This window comes from Symphalangus syndactylus, chromosome 10, assembly GCF_028878055.3.
Source record: "Symphalangus syndactylus isolate Jambi chromosome 10, NHGRI_mSymSyn1-v2.1_pri, whole genome shotgun sequence".
In the NCBI taxonomy this organism is placed as follows: domain Eukaryota; kingdom Metazoa; phylum Chordata; class Mammalia; order Primates; family Hylobatidae; genus Symphalangus; species Symphalangus syndactylus.
Genome location: NC_072432.2, coordinates 90,261,140 through 90,280,557, shown reverse-complemented (window position 1 = coordinate 90,280,557; position 19,418 = coordinate 90,261,140). Strand labels below are relative to the sequence as shown.

Below are 19,418 nucleotides of genomic sequence, written 5' to 3'. Positions count from 1 at the left end.
GAGGGGCTGACACTGAGGTGGAGAGTGGGTGGCAGTGGGACCCGCTAACTCCAGGTGGCCACCCTCTGGAGGGGCACTTCCTGCCCTAAACAATGACAGGAAGGTCCTGGGCCCCACCCTGCCCACCAGTTCACAGCTAAGAGGCCTGTCACCAGCTTGCATCGCTCCCTTCCCAGGACTCGGAGGAGGAGTCGGAAAAGGCCCATACTTTAAGCCCAGGCTTCTCTCCCCCAGCCAGTTTTCTCTCAACCAAACTTCTTAAAAAGCTCTCTGCAGCTTACCTTGTAAGAACGAATGAATCGGACAAATACTGGGAAGAATACAGAAGGAGGTGTAGTCTTGGGACTCTCGCCAAAGTAGCGCACAACTGCATTGTAGGCCTCCTGGGGAAGGGGTGGGCAGAATGGGTCACCCTGGTGGGAAGGATCAGCCCAGCTCCCACACCACAGATGAGAGGCCTGCAGAAAGCAGAGCCCAGGGCCAAAGGGAGGAAAACCAAGCACCCAGGCCCCTGTGAGCTGGAGAGAACCTGGGGCTCCCAAAGCTCCCGAGTATGAGTCTCCAGAGGCAGCTGCCTGCCACTCCCAAAGCGCTCTCTCTCCCCTACATGTAGCCAGCCAGCTGCTTGATTTAAAAAAAAAAAAAAATACAACTAGGGCCACCTAGAGGGGCCTGGTGCCTTGGCCCTGGTTGCTCCCACCGCCTGCACCCTGTGCTTGCCTCAGCCGTCTTGGCATCCCGCTGGAGCTTGTCTAGTTTGCCTTCGTTGGTACTGAGAAAGTTCCGGAGGACGCTGTTGTCATGGATGCTGCACTCACGCCGAATCAGCTCCATGCCCCGGCCCAGCTCCTTCACGTCCAGCAGCACGTTCTCCAGGGACACTGGTCACCAAAAGCCTGGCTCAGGAATGCCTAGAGCCTGGCATGCCCACCTCCCAGCCCAGAGCTATATCAAACTCTGGCCCTCCCCCTCAGCATGGGCTCACTCAGGTTCACATACCTGTATGGACATAAGGAAGTACACACCAAGCTAGCTGATCCCTCACAGGGGGAGGGAATGGAATGGAAACTGAGCTTGTGACCCCAAAGAACACAGTAGCAAAGGCAGGCAAGCCACAGAGACTGCTGGTCTCCAAAATGAAACTGCCTCAGGCCTGCGCTAGCATTCATGGGTGGGGCAGAAATAACAGCTACTTCATGTCTATAGAGAGCTTTATCATTTTTTTTCTAAGCACTTCACATACATTATACACAAACCCAAGACCTCTGGGGCCAGCTTGAGGGAGTTGGGAGCAAAGAGCGACTGCTCCCCTTCTTTTTTTTTTTTTTGAGACGGAGTCTCGCTGTTTCACCCAGGCTGGAGTGCAGTGGCGCGATCTCGGCTCACTGCAGGCTCCGCCCCCCGGGGTTCACGCCATTCTCCTGCCTCAGCCTCCCGCATAGCTGGGACTACAGGCGCCTGCCACCTCACCCGGCTAATTTTTTGTATTTGTAGTAGAGACGGGGTTTCACCGTGTTGGCCAGGATGGTCTCGATCTCCTGACCTCGTGATCCGCCCGCCTCGGCCTCCCAAAGTGCTGGGATTACAGGCGTGAGCCACCGCGCCCGGCGACTGCTCCCCTTCTTGTTCCTGCTCCCACTGTACCTAGCTGGGAAGGGCTGGGCTGGGCCAGGCCTGGCGCCTGGAGGAAGGCTCCCTCTGGAGTGGCCCCTGCTTAAGGCTCCAGCGGAAAGCTTTGAAGTGGTCAGAAAGAAGATAACAAAAGCCAGAAACAAATGGACCCAAGTGTTCTCTCTCCTCAGCTTCCCGGGAATTGTCCTGGGCTGGATGTGAGGGCAGGCCCACCCAGCCAGGCTCTCCTCACCTGCTGCAGCCTTCTCAACAAAGTGCAGCTCATGCCAGAAGTTAGCCAGGTCTGGGTATTTCTCCTTCACCGTCAAGGCGATGAAATGAAGCAGTGTCATCTTCCGGTCAGTGGACTTGGTATCCAACAGCTAGGAGAGAGGGTGAGGGCAGTGCATAAAAGCTAAGCACTCTGGCTCCACAACTGCTGCCCCCCAGGCTTCCTGGCCCACGCTGCCTTCACCATCTTACCAGATCCAGGCTCTGAAGCTTGAAGCCATACACAGCTCCCCGCTTGCTGCTATTCATGTAGTTCCCCAGTGCAAGTATGATCTGTCCAAAGAATGTGTGGGAGGCAGGTCAGGCTCAGGTCCTGAAGGCTCCTTCTTCCTCTCTGTATAGCCCCAGGCACCCACCTAGGACCTGAGAACCCCCAGCACCCCTGTTCACAACCTCTTCCCACCTCCAACATCTGCTTCAGCTTCTGTGAAGACTTGACGGAAGCGGACGCCGCAATGATGGCATTGAGTTGCTGTAGGACAATATGAACACTGAAGTAACCCCAGGCTGAGATGGGGTAAAGACAGGGAGGGGTCAGAAGGACTGGAAGGGCAGGGGAGGTGACTAGCAGATGGAGGGTGGAGGGACAGCTGTCCAGAACCATGAGTTGGGTGAGGGCTGTACCGGTGTGAGCATCTGCAGGTTATCCTGGAAGTTCCCCAGGAAGGCCATGCCAGCCATTCGTTGGGTCAGCCGTTCCACCTTGCTGAAGAGCAGCATGAAGCGGTCCTCGGCTGCCAACTCCTCCAGGGGCTGCCGCTCACGCTCATATTGCCGCAGCAGCTTTACCTCAGCCTCTGTGGGCAGGAAGCGCATCAGGCACTCCACGAAGTCCACAGGTAGTGTCTGCAAGTCAAACCTGTGTAGGAGGGAGGGACCACCTCAGTTCTCACATCTCTCCACGTTTTCCCTCATCCCTTTTATTCTCCAAGTTCCTAGAAGAACTGGACAGGGGACTGTACACAGAACACAGCCAAAGGCAAAGGACCCATTGCATCATCTGTCACAGCACCAGCAATGATTCTAGGGGAACATTCCATGCTCCTGTTTAATAAGCCCTTTGATGTACTCCCACTGTACCTAGGGTGAAGTCCAAACACCTGAGCATGGCTTACGAGGCCCAGCCTGCAAGACTTCTGCCCAACTCTCTACCTTCTCCTGCTCCTCTCCCTACACTAAAGCCAGATTCAATTTTTAGTACCCAAGGCACTATGCTTCTCCCTCCAGGCCCTGAACGGGACTATCTCATGTATTTTCTTCAGGTCCCAGTTGAGACATTACCTCCTCTGGGAAGGCTTCCCTCATTCATCACCAAGCTCAGCTACATGAACCTCCCTAATCTCCCAAAGCTGCCTGTATACTTCTGCCATCCTGGTGGTATCACTCAGTGTTACTGCACTGTTCCCAACAGACTGAGAGCTCCCTGGGTGAAGGTCTGGGCAGAACTGCCAGCACAGATGCAGTAAATTCTAGCCAAGCCAGTGGATGACTAGGGGGATGTGAGGGAGTTCTGTCAGATGACCTGGAATCTAGGGAAACCCAGGCTCCTGGGTGGAGAACTGGGTTGCCAACAGACTAGGGACCAGGGCCAGGTCAGTGGGAGCCTCACGTATGAATGGCCCTGCAGATCTCCTCAGCGGAGCGGCCAGCCTTGCGTAGGGTGATGGCCAGGTTCTTGGCACGATTGGCTTCCAACAGAGTCACCTTGCTGGCAGCTTTTTGTGCTGTCTTGTTTTTGGAGCAGATGAGGTCAAGGGCAGGGCCCTGCGCTTTTGTCTTGAATAATTCTTCAAACTTATCAAGATCCAGGTCCTGGCAAGAATAGATGAGCAAGGAAAACGCTGTAGCCTCATACTAGTGGAGGACCTCCTGACAGCCCACCCAGCATTGGCCCAGAGCTCTGTCACTCTGGAATATTTCCTGAATACAAACACAAATAAAGTGTTGTTGACACAACTAGAAATATACATACACTCAAGAATGAAGGGTTCGTGGAGCTAAGCCTGGCCTCACCATGTCTGATGGCTTTTCTAAGACCAGAATCTCCTCAAAAGGCAACCAGGTCCCTAGCCCTCAACCTTACCCCTCTGGACCCCAGGCCCTGTTACCTCCAAGATCTTCTCATCATCAAGTTCGCTGAAGACAGTGCCACTGATCTGGTTGGGTTTCAGTGCTGTCCAGTTGAAGACAGGCAGCCGGAACTTGGTCTTGATAGGTTTCTTAATTCGAATGGCTAATTTGGAAGGAGGATCAGTGACACGGGGGCCAGGGACACACACCCCTGGTCCCACCAGCCCTGCCCAGAGCCCTGGGGATACTCACCTGACAGACCCACTGTCAACACCACAGAGGGGGCAGCACCAGGGAGAGGTGGGGCTGGGGGACACTTGTCTGGGGGAAGAAGAAATGACACAGTGACCCAGGCGTCAAGAGACTCTTCATAGGCTTCCCTCCCCTCTGCCTGTCCCACCTTCTCTGAGAGTTTAAAAAAAAAAACTCAGAGAAGGAGCCTACATGAACTCTGCTCAAGCTGCTCCCAGAAATCTAACTCTGACAGGGCAGTTGTTGCTGGTCTCTGACCCAGTTTCTATGGCTACAGTCTAAGCCTCTCCTTGGCTGTCTTCAAAGGTTGGGAGCAACATCTTTATGATCCTTAAAACAGGTCCACATCTGCCTTCGGGCATCCCTGTGCTGATAACTTGAGCTTCCCTCAGATTCCAGCCCTCCCTCACCCTGATTTTATATCCCCCCCAGTCCTCAGATGATGCCATTTTCCCAGTTTCTCCCTGAGGAAGACACTGCTGACTACAGTTTTGGTCCTCACAAAGACGCTGCCCCTGTTGGCTCCCAGGGGTCGTGGTTACCTGGTAACGGGGGAGGTGGAGGGGGCAAGGGCGGAGCTGGTGGTGGAGGAAGAGGCAGGACCTCCTCAGGGGGTGGGGCTGGAGCCAGAAGGTCCAGGTCGGAAGGTGGCATGCCCTCACTCAGCTCTGCAGGGCCTACTCTGGCCAGGGCCTCACTGTCCACAGACTCCAGGCCCCGGACACTTGGCTCCAAATGGCATCGACGCTGGAAGGCCTCCTCCTTCTCTTTAATGAGCCTCCGCAGAGTGTGTACCTGGTGGCTTGTGTTCTCGTATGTCTCCTGGCAGGCAGACAGCACCATTAAGGGAAAAGTGGGCTAAAGGCATAGTCATTGCCCCTAAGAGTGAGAATTCCTACCCAGGGTTCTCTTAACTAGGGTCTCTGTGAGGGTACTCAGAGGCTTAGAGTGGCAGAAACCCAGGTGGGGGAATGGGGAAGCTGGAAGGCAGCAAAACAAAAGAGGCAAGCAGAAGCTGCCTCCCTCCGCTGGCACCCTGAAGTGTCCTCTCTGCTCCAGCCAATTCTCACTGCACGGACCCCTCAAAGCCCAGGAAAAAAGGTTGCCCCTGTGAAACTCTCCTTAATCTACCACCGGTCTGACATAGCTGCTCTCTCCATAACCTTTTGGGCCTCATTTTGCTTTAATTTCACTTGGCCTTGTATAATGGCTCAATTGGAAGCCCCCCATAAACAAGACCCTGTCTTAACCATCTCTGTATCCTCCATAGCTCCCAATACAATGCTCAGCAGAAGCTGGGCAGATACATATTGAGCTCAACAGAGCCAGCATATATTCTTCTGAAAGAGAAAGTAGGATGGGGGCATGACTTTATAATGAACAAAAAGTCAGGAGAAAATACAGAAGATAATGAAATATGAAGAGCATCTGCCCTGCCAACTTAGGATACCTGGTGGACATCCTAATACACAGAGCACTTAGTCACTCTGCCCCTGCTCATTAAACATGGCTGGGGGAGGAACATGGGGGTAGAGGGGAGAAAAATCAATGGGATGGGCTGGTAGGAGGAGGCCTGGGTTGGAACTCCAGAATGCTCGTGGGTGCCCCAGCTGTTCCCACCCTCTTATGTGTGTGTCTGGCTCACACTGGCCCCACCTTTCCTCTCCAACTAAAAAAAATGGGGTGAAATCATCAGCCCACTCACACCTGAGTACCTCAAGGGTGAATCAAGATCTAAATCCTAGAGAACTTGATATGATTCAGGGAAAAAAGCAGAACCCCAAGGCCCTGGAGCCCAGGATCAGTCAGGGACTGCCTTCCCCAGAGTACTTGTACCTTGATGCTCTCTAGTTCCTTCTCCCGTTGCAGCAGCTGCTTCTCTAGCTCTGCCACCCGCATCATGTTTTCATTCTCTAGGTCCAGAAGCTTCTCTGTGAGCTGCACAACAGGAAGGGCAGGTTCTGTGCTGGCCCTAAAGCCTGGGCACTCAGCACAGCCTGACTAGGGAGTCAAGACCTGAATCCGGCCCCTCAACACAAGGCCACAAAGGCAGCTTAGTCAGGTGGTTCCCTTATATTCCAATAACAGATACAAGACAAAGGCCACATTCTGACTGTCTCAAGACCAATGCCACCTCATGCCCAGCCCTGGAGGTCGGTGTGTGTTCCAACTGGTGGATGATCCAGTGGCTCAGGCCTGAGTATGCTCTTGAGAGCCCTGGTGGGTTCTAAAGCCTCCCTGGGACTCAACCTGGAGGCAAATGGGTCAGCTCAGGATTCCTGGTAACTTGAGCTTCCATCAACAGTGGCTCTGGCAGGCTAAGGAAGACCACCTACATGGGACACATGCTCCTCCAACTCCTCCACCTTCTCCAGGGCTACATTCTTGGTCTCAGCATCCTCCAACAAACCCCCGACATCAAACACGTTGTCCAGATATGCCTGAATCTGCACCTGCAGCTTCTCGCTCTCTGTGTGCCTTGACTTCTGGGGGAAAAGCAGAGTAGGAGTAGTTGTAGGAGCAGGCAGATCATCAGGGGAACTTTCTGAGAAAGTCTTAGTCCTCATCCCCCTTCGCCACCACTTCCCAAAGAGTTCCTGCTGCAGGCCATGTCAGATTCTTGCCCCATGGAGCTGCCTGACTGGGGAGTTATCTGCAGAGGTCCTGAGTCCCAGGCTACAGAAGACAGGCAGGGTCCCAGGAGCATCAAGGACTAGGCACTTATAAAAGAAAAATCATTTGTGATATGGCTAAACTGATCCCAAAGCACCTCACCTTACAAGGACCCCAACCAGCTCACCTGCAGGAACTCCTCTAGCCCCAGCTTGGTAAACTCATACTGCAGGTGGACCCGGAAGTTCATGTCCTCTACCGAGTGCACCACGATGTTGATGAACTGCATGCAGGCCACCTGAAGAAGAGGAGGCCCAGAGAAGCAGCAACAGGAAGGGCAGAGGAGAGCCAAGAGACCAGGAGGATAGGTGGCTGTTAGAATATCATCATCATGTGGGTAATTATAGGGAGTCAATTAAAGAGTTAAGTCTTTATGGGGGCAATAAGAGTATTTTAATTAAAAAAATGTCATTTAATATTCAGTGTATAAAGACAAGTAAATTACATGAAAAACAGATGTAAGTGAAGATACAGCTATCTGATTTCCTTTGTACATCAGCAGGTATTCCTCGAGACAACCTCACCTAGCCGAAGACCCTGCACTGAGGGGAAGAGAAGCTAGAGGAAGAGCTTAGGAAAAGGGAGGGCAGCTGAAAAAGGATCCAATTCAAGGACAAAAAGGCCACAGAAAAGAGGAAAAGGAGGTGATCTGATATACACAAATGATGTCCTGAAGTTTCTAAGAGCTCGCTGGGGTGGGCAGGTGGACAAGAAGCATCTGCTGAATAGAATCATTCTGGGCTCTACATGGAATATCAAGATACGCTGTTGGCCTCACCCCTGTTGTCAAGGAACACACAGCCCTGGTGGGTATGTGCTGGACCCAGGCCCAGTTCCTCACCATGAAGTCAATGTTGCTGTCCTCATTCCGGAAATATTCCATCAGCTTCTCAAAGCGGTGCAGCTCCTTGCATACCTGAATGAGCAAACTTTCTCAGTGAAAGGATCTGCTCCACACAGAACCCAAGCCCCTGTGCTCTGGCTCCTAGGAGCATCATGGCAAAGGACTGGTTCAGACCAAGCTTAACCACAACTCTATATATGAAATAGGCCATTCTGGACACTATAAAAGAAAACCTGGGGCCGGGCGCGGTGGCTCACATCTATAATCCCAGCACTTTGGGAGGCCGAGGTGGGCAGATCACCTGAGGTTAGGAGTTCAAGAACAGCCTGGCCAACATGGTGAAACCCCATCTCTACTCAAAATACAAAAATTAGCCAGGCGTGGTGGCACATGCCTGTAGTCCCAGCTACTTGAGAGGCAGAGGCAGAAGAATCGCTTGAACCTGGCAGGTGGAAGTTCCAGTGAGCTGAGATTGTGCCACTGCAGTCCAGCCTGGCCACAGAGTGAGACTCCATCTCAAAAAAGAAAATAAAACTGGGACCTGCAATCTGGCTCTGGGTCTGTGGTCCCCCACCAAATTGCTGAGGGAATTCAGTAAAGCCTATGCCCTTAAGCTGGGCTTTGGGTGCCTCTGGGGATAGGCCAAGAAGAAACATAGGGGTCTGATGCTGCCAAGTTACTAAAGGAAGGAGGGAAAGAAGGAGGAAGGGAGGAAGGCCATGGCTGAGACAGGAGGCTGCAGTCCTGATGGGGATGCAGGGGAAGGGCCAGTGTACAGGAAAGCCCTCTCTGAGAGGGGTCTAGAGGCTCCTCTGAGCCTCTGGGCTTCAAGGAGGAAGAGCCGTTTCCTGGCTTGAACAATGGATGCTAGGGAAGAGGTCCAAAGAAGAGGAAGGGGTGGGACCACCAGCTGTGGCTGGATGTTGAAGAATCCTATGTTCAAGTAGATAGGGGTTTCAGAGGCAGGCCCAGGGGCTGGGGGAAATTCCACACAGGAGTTCCTTCTCCCCTCACCAATAACAGCCAACAAACCAGGAGACATCCTTGCTTACCTTCTCCTTCCATTTCAAAACACATGTGCTTTGGGTTCTACCAATGGGTTCACTGCATCAGACTCCCATCTGGGGAGTCACTTAAGTACATATATTCAGGCCTCCAGTGGGTCTGAACTAGAGCACAGGGATCCGTACTTTTAACAAGCTCCTTAGGTGATTTGGATGCAGGGCCCAACTAGGACCATTGGACTATAGCCCTCAGCTAGCTGAGGGTATCTTTAGCTGGCCAATCAGGAGGTTTCCTGGCCTGAAGATCTAGTAAGACTAAAGTTCTGGTTTTAAAAATAGTGGGAGTTCAGGAGAGAGGCTGCTTAGCCAAGCATTGGGATGTTAAAAATCATTGCAGATCACAGGAAATGGTGCTTACCTACCCAGCTCCCTGCCTTCTCCCCCACAAACACACACACACACACGAAGCCAAGACTGACCTCTTTGAAATTGTCAAAGGCAGCAAGGATGATTTCGTGACCTCCTCGCACCAAACACACAGCTGCCAGAAGCTCTAAGACAAGGGCTTTGGTCCTAAGGGGTGAAGAAGGAAGATTAACACCCTAACTCCCCATCCTGACAACTACACAGTTCACTTCCCTGACTGGGTTAAGTCCTATTGGAGAGTGGAGAAAGCCTCAGTGGTGAGGAGAGAGGGTGGGAAAAAGAGGGCTTGCTCCCTTACTAAGCTGTGTAGACCAGAGGAGAGCCAGGGACACTTCTCCTCCAGCAGAGGTGAGGGGGCCAAACCAAGGCTCTGACAGGACTCCAAGGCCAGGCAGAACTTGTCAGGAATACATGGTTTACAGATCTCCAGAGCCCTGGACAGAGTGGGGAGGAAAGGGGAGGGAAGGAACTCACCTTGGATTCTTGTTATTTAGGCTAAGTGCAATCTCATTGACAGCATGGGGGTGGGACATGACCAGGTTGAATCCATACTGCAAGGGAAAGGACAGAAGGAGGGGACCTTGACTGTGGGGAAGGGAGAGCCCAGCCAATCTCCTTGACCGTAGGCCCACCAGCAAAACTGTCTTTTTTTTTTTTTTTTTTGAGACGGAGTCTTGCTCTGTTGCCCAGGCTGGAGTGCGGTGGCGCGATCTCGGCTCACTGCAAGCTCCACCTCCCAGGTTCATGCCATTCTCCTGCCTCAGCCTCCCAAGTAGCTGGGACTACAGGCGCCCGCCACCACGCCCGGCTAATTTTTTTGTATTTTTAGTAGAGACGGGGTTTTCACTGTGTTAGCCAGGATGGTCTCGATCTCCTGACCTCCTGATCCGCCCACCTCGGCCTCCCAAAGTGCTGGGATTACAGGCGTGAGCCACCGCGCCCGGCCAGCAAACCTGTCTTTTATAAGTTGGTGCCCTCCTAGCTCTCCTGGTTTTGCAGATGAGGCAGAAGACGTAGAGAACCTATGGCTAGTGCTTCCCCCTTACCTGATAGTTCATGATGGCTCTGAGACAAAGGATACAGACGTGGACGTCATCCTTCTGGCTCACTAGGCGGGAGTTCTTCAGGGCCCTGCGCCCAGGGAGAGTGCTATACCTGGGGAGATGGGCCAGGCAGTCAGGTGGGAGCTGAGGCTGCCGGTGAAGCATCTAGGGGCACTCACCATCACCCAGACAGCAAGCTGCCCCTTAGCAGTGGCAAAAAATAGGGAATAGCACCTCGTACCAACAGCCAAGAGGGACAGGGTGCAGGAGGCAGGGTGGTCAGCCTGTTTTCACGTCCTTAAACAGACCTTTGTCAGCAACTACTCAGGATCCCGGCTTTATAACCAATGCCCCAACCCTAGAGATCCTTCAAAATACAAATAGTAGTTGTGTAGGCCTTCCTAGTCCCTGAGATGGCTCCAGAGACAGTCATTTGAGCATTCCCTCCACCCACTTCCAGTTGCTGCACCTTCTGCACAATCTGTGGGACAAGAGCATCATGGCTCCCATCCAACTTCTGTATCACAGAAAAGGCAGAGCCGACCCCTAAAGGCTTCAGTTGGGCCACAGGCCTATGTCTGGCTTTGCACCACCCCTCCACCCTCTCAGTGATGTTTCATGGAAAAGGGAGGAGACACATATAGTATCTGCTCATGCATGACAAGAATAATCAACAGTGTCCAAGGGACACAACCCAAAGGAGACTAGGAGGAAAGCATGGCCACAAGAGAGACAGAAACCAAGGAAAGGGCCATCGGACCCAAAGGAAAGCCTCCCAGAGTAGGAAGGGGCTCTGAGAAGTCATCCAGTCCATCCACCTACCTCCAGGCAGGGTGGCTCTTAAGACACGCAGACAAATGAGCATGTGGCAGCCTCAGAGAGAAAGGCCTGAAGGAAGAGGTGAAGGGAATGAGAGGGGCAGCCAGGCTGGGTGGGAGCTGGTCTCCAAGCAGCTAAAGGGGCAGAGTGAAGAACTAGAGGGAAACAGAATGAGAGTAGGAGCTGGATCACCCAGTGAAGGCCACGGACCTGTATGAGATGTGCCCTGCTCAAGAGACCCAGAAGGAATGGCAGAGTGAGAGGAATGAAGGGCTCCCCCAGAGAGGGGTGAGGAATGGGGAGAGCTGGAACCCCACGTGGGGTGAGTGCAGCTGAGACCATGTACTTACCCAGGACAGACCGCTGGGCAGAGTCAAGGAGACAGAGAGGACAGACCAGAGACAGACTGGCAGGCAGAGGGCAAGAGAGCTGAGCCTGGAAGCAAGAGTGGAGGGAGGAGCATGAGCACTCACCGCTGAACCCGAGACCTGCACTGAAGGGTAGGGTGGGAGGCAGGCGGGCAGAGCAAGAGCACACATACCGGAGCACAGACTGGCGCGCAGAGCGAGCGAGGCTGTTGGTGAAGGGGGCCGACAGGGCGCTGGGTGGCTGCAGGTCCTCGATTGACCTGCTCCAGGACCGGAGTTTGTCAAATGCACCATCGTCACCACTCTCCAGACCCTCAAAGTCAAACCTGGAGCATGAAAGGACACACATGCGCACACACAGGCACATACACAGGAGAAATTCAGTGCCAAGGCCCCCCGCGAGCCCACCCCCCTTCAGGCCTCTAGGGCAACAAGCAGCAGGGGTAGCAGGGAGAGAAAGCAGAACTGGGCAGCAGAGACCTGATCCTAGCTGGAAGAGCCACTAACACAGAACAGCAGCAGAAGAAGCACAGGCAGCAACCAGGAGGGGAGTCTAAGGAGATGGGAAGCTGATGGAGGCCAACTCCTCTGCTCCCCACCGGCCAGGAAATTCCAGGAGTGTCCTCCCCATGGGCCACTCAGGAGATGGCAGTCTTTCTGCACTCCCAGCTTAGATGGGACATCTCCAGGAAGCTGTGGCTCCCCATGAAGAATCTGCCCCATAGAGGGAATCGTGGGGAATGGGCCAACTGCAGGTCTTGCTAGTTGGCAAATGCCAGCAACCAAAGGGCCTTTCAGTGCTTTGATTCTGGATGGCAGGACTGAATGGAAGGGAAAGGGGGTTCTGGCAAACCCAGAGTGGGACAGTCCTTTATTGTTTGGAGGAGCACCACTGCCCCATCTTAGCACTGGGTTTTAATGACCAGGTTCTCTATGGTTCTGGCTACTTGAGGTTTCTAGGTTTTTCAGGTATACAGGCTCCCTGGGCTTCAGTTTCCCTGGGGGAAGAAATTACAAGTTGAGATTGTGGACCAGGGTCCTGTAGTCTAGCCTCTGCAGGAGTTGAATGGTTTGTCACTTTCTGCTCCTGGAACAGATGTCTTCCACGATCGGCAATTATTATTATTTTTTTAAGAGACAGGATCTCACTCTGTGGCCCAGGCTGGAATACAGTGGCACAGTCATGGCTCACTGTAACCTCTAACTCCTGGCCTTAAGCAATCCTCCAGCCTCAGCCTCCTGAGTAGCTGGGACTACAGGTGCATGCCACCATGCCTGGCTAATTTTTTAAAATTTTCTTGTAGAGATGGAGTCTTGCTATGTTACCAAGGCTGGTCTTAAAACTCCTGGGCTCAAGCAATCTCTCATCTTGGCCTCCCAAAGCTCTGGGATTACATGTGTGAGCCACTGCGCCCAGCCAACTGTCAGCAGTTTGTCAATGTGGCCAGGACAAGGAAGATGGCCAAGATCACAAACTCACAGGGACTCCTCTCTTATCATCCTCACTTCAGGATATACCCTCTGAGAAACAGTCCCTCTCCTCCTTCTTGTCCTCTTCCTCCATGTAGGTCATTAAAGACTAAGGGAGCATCTCTTACAGGTTCTTCTCCCCCAAGAAGCATTCTGCTCAGATATGGGGTCAAAGGCACAGAGGTTGAGGCTTTCTGGAATAGGAAGGGATATTTACGGATGTCAGAATGTTCCAAAGGAAGTGGGAGCAGGCTTTAGTGTCCTCATGATCAGGAGGTGTTTAATGGGGCTCTCAAGTAGACATCAGAGGAACCTCCTGACAGGGAAACAGCTTGCTGATTCCATCAGTAACACTGTATCCTCTTGTACTGGTATATGCAGTTTACAAACAATTATATCTTCACTCCAACTCTATTTAGCCTCACCCTTTCCCTCTCAATCCTTCCTGAAACACACACTCTCTGCCCCACACAAAGTCCTTCTTTTTTAAAAACAGAATCAAAGGTACTGCCATGGACACTACTGAGGACAGTACTGAGGTTCCAGGGTACTCTTGGTTTAGGGCGGCTGGAATTTGTTTGCTTTTCAAGTAAGAGAAATAGGCTTATTTGGAAAAATGAGCTATATTTTTTACTAAAGCTCTGAATTTTTTAAGAAAAATTATTTCACCAAATGTTTTTCATTTCTTTCTATAAAAATATTTTTTTTTAAGAGATAAGAGAATCACACGAGGTATGACTTCTGCTGAGACAAGAATGCCAAGTGGGCCACTCTTGGTTTTAACAAGATAACCTGGAAAAGGTGAGAGGTGCCGAACATAGACGAAGCATCAAATTCCTAAGGAGATGACACTGAAGACCTGCTGGACAAACGAGAATGGCCAAGGGGGCAAGGACAGTAGTTAGAAAAGTGGAAACTGGTCGGGAGCAGCGGCTCACACCTGCAATCCCAGCACTTTGGAAGGCCAAGGCAGGGTGGGTGGCTTGAGCCCAGGAGTTCGAGGCCAGCCTGGGCAGCATGGTGAAACCCCGTCCCTACTAAAAACACACAAAAAGTTAGCTAAGCTTGGTGGTATACACCTGTGGTCCCAGCTACTCAGCAAGGCTGAGGCAGGACTGAGGCAGGAGGACTGCTCGAGCCCAGGAAGTCAAGCCTGCAGTGAGCCACGATCATGCCACTGCACTCCAGCCTGGGCAACTCAGCAAGACCCTGTTTCAAAAAAATGTTAGGGCTAAGTCCTAGGATGGAGGAGTTTCCTGGGATGCTGGGGAAAACTAGGGAAAGTTATGGGCAAACTGGGAAGATTGGTCTCCCTAAGGCTGACCTGTCTTAGGTGTAAGTCTAAATGTGTTGGTCATTGTGTTTATTATGTAATTCCATATATTCAGGTAACTGTGGTAGGGTATGCCACTTTAAATAATAATAATGAAATTAACAATAGATCTGCTACCACAATACAGACCCGGTATGTTCCAAACAATACTAAGTGCTTTAACACACGTTATCATCTAATTTTCACAACAACCCTGGAATGTGGATCTCCTTTCATAGAAGAAGATACAAACTTGCTTTGAAGTCACACAGATAGTAAATAACAGAACTGAAACCCAAACCCAGCTTTGTCTGACTCAAGAGCCCTCATTCCTTCCACTATACCAGGCCACCTTTTCTGTGCTAACTCACTTCTGGCTGCCTCCAAGCCCCCCTGCCTGCTAGAAAAAGACTCCTTAATACTTCATTTTTCTATCCAGGTCAAAAGGTCATCATGCTCACTGTTCCTGGGTTCTTCAACAATGACCTGGAGTAACCTTCTCACATCTGGAAACCCAAAGTTGCTTCTGGAAGACTCAACTCTGCAAAGATGAATGGATCCCACCAAGGCATCTCTACCAGAAGCCAGGACATTTCCCTGGATTGCTCACAGCTTGGCATTTGGAAGCCTTGGGTTCTGATTCCAAGCTCCCTTTCCATCTCTCTCCTGTTCTCCAAACTGCATCTTATCTTCTACTCCAGCCAAGTGCCATTCTTCACTGATCCCCAGACATCTCCGGGCTTGCCTGCCTACTTCCACACCACTGCTTGGGCTGCTCCCTCCTGTCCAGGATTCCCATTTCCATCTTCATTGTTGAACTCTCACCCTTCCTTATCAAAGTAGAATGGAGCTATGTCCTCCCCCAACTGGTCCCCAACCTTAGCCCCGGGGTGGTACTCACATGACAGAGCACTGGGCAAAGGACAGGTAATCCACCAGCACATCCAGGCCTTTGTTTTCATCATTCAGAAATTCCCGCACCCACCTGCAGATAAAGGAAACACAGTGGAAGGGGTCTGCTAAAGTGGGTCAAGGATGAGGAGGGTGACATGCCTCTGACCCAACACCTCCTCCTCCTGGAACCCAGCACCAAGCTAAGAAAATTCCGAAGATCAAAACCCATGACAGACCCATCCACGGTCATGGACTTCCCCTAGGCAGGGAAGTCAGGGATGGCGAAAGTTCAGGCCCTTCTAATGCCACTTGCTTTATCGTGAAGGTGCTTTAGACAAACAAGCTCTCAGGTACTCCCTCCTTAAGGGCCAGACCCTGGCTCAATTATTTTCTGCATCCCTCCACATGTCCTTGCTCAGTGTTTGTTAGAAGAATTTAGGAAGCATCAAGAGCATTTACTACAGGCCCGTGTGCAGAGTTGTGCTTGACCGAAGCCAGCAAGTCTCCAACTTGACTGAAGCCTCAGTCAAGACCCCAGCAGGAAGGGTCAAGGAGAGCTCTGGAACAGAGGCATCCTGGAGCAAAACACTCTCTACCAAGTTTAAGGAGAGGAGTTTTGGAAAGCAGTGAGCAAACAGAGATGTATAGGAGTTCTGTATTTAGTCATGTTGACTTTGGCAGAACCCGAAAAAGCATGAGGGATGATCAGGAATTCAAGGAACTCCAGGATGTCTATGACCACTCAGGGTCAACCTGAGTACGTGGGCCCCCCTCAGCCAGGAAGGTAGACAACAAAGCACCTAAGGACCATATCCCAGGGCATTATTTTCCCTTCTGCTTTCAGTCCTTTTGGGCTGAGATATTCCTGGAATGAAAGTCAAGGGCAAATCTAGGGAACTGTTATATGACAAGTTCATTCCATAGCAGAAACATAAAATGCTCAGGATGAAACCCTAATCTAGAGTGCTCTACTCCTTCAGAATTTCTGGAGGTCTTTATAGGAAAGCTCTGCACAAACTGCCCTGCGGAGCCTCTTCTCCCCAATAGCTGGAAAACCAGCGCCATGTTGGCCAGCCACACTCCAAGCTACAGAGAGACTCTGGAGCTACAACACCAGGCCCAGCTGAGATTTGGCAGCAGGCTCTGGCTGAAGCTGACTGACACCGGAGCTGCCTGAAGTTAGCTTCCTCTCTGGGGGCCAACAGGCCTCCCGTTTCCTGTCTGTCTGCTCTCCAGCTCCCCACCCCCTTCTCATTTCCTGTCTGAGTCTATACTGCTATTTCGGGATCTTGACACTTTGAGGAGAGGTTAAAGGGTGCTTAGGCAAGGCACAGAAACCAATACAAACCAGGGAAAGAGGAGCTGGAGAGGCTCTGGAATCCCACTTCCCAGCCTGTCCCTCTCCAGAACCTGAGTTCCCATCTGCTGCTCTTGCACACTCCACTTCTGCAAGCCCTGGGGCTGAGCAGGCTGTGACCAAAGCAGGATCCTCCTCTCCCCACCTTGCCCTGGGTTCCTACCATCCTGAAGCACCCACAATCTGACAAACTCTTCCTGCCCAGAAATCCAGGAAGGATCCTGGTCCTTCCACATAACTCTACCCAGAGAAGCCGCAGTTCAGATGGCAGGCATGCCTAAAATGCCAGGCACTGAGCTATTCCCTGGGAAGAAAGGACCAGGTCCAGGACCTCTAACTTGTGTGCCAACTGCCAAGAGGCCCCAGGCCTGGGAACCACGCTGCTTTGGACCTAGCTCCTGGCCAGCAGCCAGAGGGGCAGGCACCAGGTAGAGGGGGCAGGCAGCAGAGACTGTCATAAACTGCTTTGTGGCCTTCTCCCAATAAAAGCACACCCCTATCCTCAGATGACTACAGCAAGACTTAATCAAGAAAACAAGGCTGGGTACTAGTGACTCCACTTTGGGATCCTCAAGGAGGATCACTTGAACCTAGGAGTTCAAGACCAGCCTAGGCAACAAGGCTAAACTCTGTCTCTACTAAATTTTTTTTTTTTTAAATGGCCAGGCAGGCCAGGCATGGTGGCTCACGTCTGTAATCCCAGCACTTTGAAAGGCCAAGACAGGCAGATCACTTGAGCCCATAAGTTTGAGACCAGCCTGACCAACACAGTGAAACCTCGTCTCTACTAAAAATACAAAAATTAGCTGGGTGTGGTGGTACACGCCTGTAGTCCCAGCTATTCGGAAGGCAGAGGTAGAATGGCTTGAGCCTGGGAGACAGAGGTTGCAGTGAGCCGAGATGGCGCCTGGGCAACAGAGCTAGACTCCATCTCAAAATACAAATAAATAAATAAAATAAAATGGCCAGGCATGGGTGTGTGCCTGTGCTCCCAGCTACTTGGGAGGCTGGGATAGGAGGATCACTTGAGCCCTGGAAGTTGAGGCTGCAGTGAGTCATGATCATGTCACTGTATTTCATCCTGGGCAACAGAGCAAGATCCTGTCTTAAAAAACAAACAAACAAATAGAAGACAGAAGGGCTGAGAGGGACAAAAGGGACCTATGGAGGAATGCGGAGTGGTAGGGGGCTCAGGGTGGCAAGCAGCACTCAGGGTTGCCATCGGTGTCCTTCTTGCCCTCACACACAGGGGTACTAAGCAGCCCCTGCCACTTTGTCCTTCAGTCAGTGAAGTTGGTGAAGTCACTGAAGGACTGACCAAACAAAGGAAGAGCTTGGCCACACCTTTCTCAGTGGCTTGGCTTTCAATGTCTGATTCACAGATGAGGTACAGAAGCCATACTCTGGCCACGAGAGCACAGTTACTGAGGCCAGGAACCATCCCTTTCCTGTTCTCTCCTGTGCTGTTTCCCTTGTGATTGCTGCTACAGCTGGCTACACACAGGTGTCCCCTCCCTCTGAAGAACCCTGGGAAGGCTTGCCCTGGGGGCGGATGAGGGCTGCTGCTACGACACGAGGGGAAAGGCTGATGATGTCATTTGGCTGTCCCTACCCCACTGTCAGGAAGCCTGGGCACCCCACCCCCACCCGGGCCTCCACTGCTCACTCATAAGCACTGGACATTTGTGCCAGGCCCTCCCATCAGGTCTATACCCCTGCCTGCAGTTCTATATCACGTGTCCCTCACTGTCCTTTTGCATAAGCACACATATACACACTTTCTCTCTTTCTCTCTCACTTTCATATACCTTTGCATATACCTTTGCTGATTACAGTTTCATAACACTGAGGCCAATACCCTCTTTCACTGTACCTCACACATTAGCTCTTTGCTTGTTCAGCAATTCCTGGTTTCCCACTCAGGCACTGGAAAAAAAAAAAGACTCACACAGTTCCTAAGGGCCCTATCAATGGGTTGGAGGCACCAGGGTCTGTGAATATAGAAAACATTCAGCTCCTGGCCCCCACTGCCTTACATCTTTCCTGGTGCTTAAGGAAGCTTCTTCTGCTCATGAACTAAGATTATCTTCTCCCAAACAAGCAAATAATCTTCCAGGCACCAAAAAGTCCAAATAGTCACTGAATGGGAATTAGGTCTCAGCTACCCAATACAGTATGTTCCCCCCACCCTCAGCCTTCTCTGGGCCTTGCTTGGCCCAGCACCAGGCCACAGGCAGACTTGTCTCAACTGCTGTGGGAATGTCTTCCACTCAAAGCCACAGGCAGAGGACCCCAGGAGAGGCCTCAAGCTTGCCAGAAACATCTAGTCAGCAGCTGGCAGAGCTGAGGGGGTGGAAAAGCCAGAAAAGAACCAGTCCAAAGCTCTGGGGAGCCAGAAGCCATTCAAGGGGCAACTCTGCCCCATGGCAGGGAAGATGAACAGGAACACCATCCTCGGAGGACACAAGACCCTGTGTGCCCAGCCAACAGCCTGGGGCCAGGTGAAGAGGCTCGGCCAATCCAACTCACCCAATGTGGTTGGTGCGAAGAGAGATCTCCAGCTCCCTTAGTACTTTGGTTGACTCCTGCACCCTCCTCCTGAACTTCTGTAAAAAGGGTAGAAAAGGAGGGGAATACAAGAGGGCAGTTATAGACTTTCCCTCCATTACTGGCCAGCCATTCCAGGCCCCTGGCCACAGAACCCTGAAATCCAACTCCCAATGCTCAGAAACAGATGTCCAATATCCAAGTTAAAGGGTTTGCCCCCAAAGCCCACAGGACTATAAAGGGTGGCAAGACGGGGACTCTCTGCCTCATACTTCACCTTCCGAGTTACACTGGGGTCCAAGAAGCTCTGGAGTTTCTGAATGTAAGTGTGGGGAGGGTTCTTCACCTGGAATCGCTCCTGTAAGGGAAACATGCATCTGCGTGTCCACAAAGACAACCAGAGACCTGAGGAGGGCGCTGAGGAAGAGGAGCACTCA

The 19,418-nt window shown here is 51.9% G+C and overlaps 1 protein-coding gene across 13 annotated transcripts in view; it reads right to left on the bottom strand.

The window, feature by feature from the left end:
* Nucleotides 1-19,418, bottom strand: part of FMNL3 (formin like 3) — a 63,319-nt gene that overhangs the window by 2,475 nt on the left and 41,426 nt on the right. For 4 of the 13 annotated variants that reach the window (XM_055294956.2, XM_055294955.2, XM_063610487.1 and 1 more), the window contains 21 exons: nucleotides 19,259-19,339; nucleotides 18,964-19,040; nucleotides 15,085-15,168; nucleotides 11,575-11,727; nucleotides 10,218-10,326; nucleotides 9,646-9,722; nucleotides 9,225-9,318; nucleotides 7,739-7,813; nucleotides 7,025-7,135; nucleotides 6,561-6,710; nucleotides 6,061-6,162; nucleotides 4,767-5,046; nucleotides 4,225-4,293; nucleotides 4,011-4,135; nucleotides 3,512-3,714; nucleotides 2,527-2,761; nucleotides 2,306-2,374; nucleotides 2,095-2,175; nucleotides 1,865-1,994; nucleotides 721-881; nucleotides 282-383 (listed from right to left, as the gene is read on the bottom strand). In XM_055294956.2, coding sequence (XP_055150931.1) covers nucleotides 282-383; nucleotides 721-881; nucleotides 1,865-1,994; nucleotides 2,095-2,175; nucleotides 2,306-2,374; nucleotides 2,527-2,761; nucleotides 3,512-3,714; nucleotides 4,011-4,135; nucleotides 4,225-4,293; nucleotides 4,767-5,046; nucleotides 6,061-6,162; nucleotides 6,561-6,710; nucleotides 7,025-7,135; nucleotides 7,739-7,813; nucleotides 9,225-9,318; nucleotides 9,646-9,722; nucleotides 10,218-10,326; nucleotides 11,575-11,727; nucleotides 15,085-15,168; nucleotides 18,964-19,040; nucleotides 19,259-19,339 — 2,568 coding nt within the window. The remainder of the gene's footprint in view (nucleotides 1-281; nucleotides 384-720; nucleotides 882-1,864; nucleotides 1,995-2,094; nucleotides 2,176-2,305; nucleotides 2,375-2,526; nucleotides 2,762-3,511; nucleotides 3,715-4,010; nucleotides 4,136-4,224; nucleotides 4,294-4,766; nucleotides 5,047-6,060; nucleotides 6,163-6,560; nucleotides 6,711-7,024; nucleotides 7,136-7,738; nucleotides 7,814-9,224; nucleotides 9,319-9,645; nucleotides 9,723-10,217; nucleotides 10,327-11,574; nucleotides 11,728-15,084; nucleotides 15,169-18,963; nucleotides 19,041-19,258; nucleotides 19,340-19,418) is intronic. The other 9 variants (XM_063610485.1, XM_063610484.1, XM_063610488.1 and 6 more) reach the window with 3 other exon arrangements.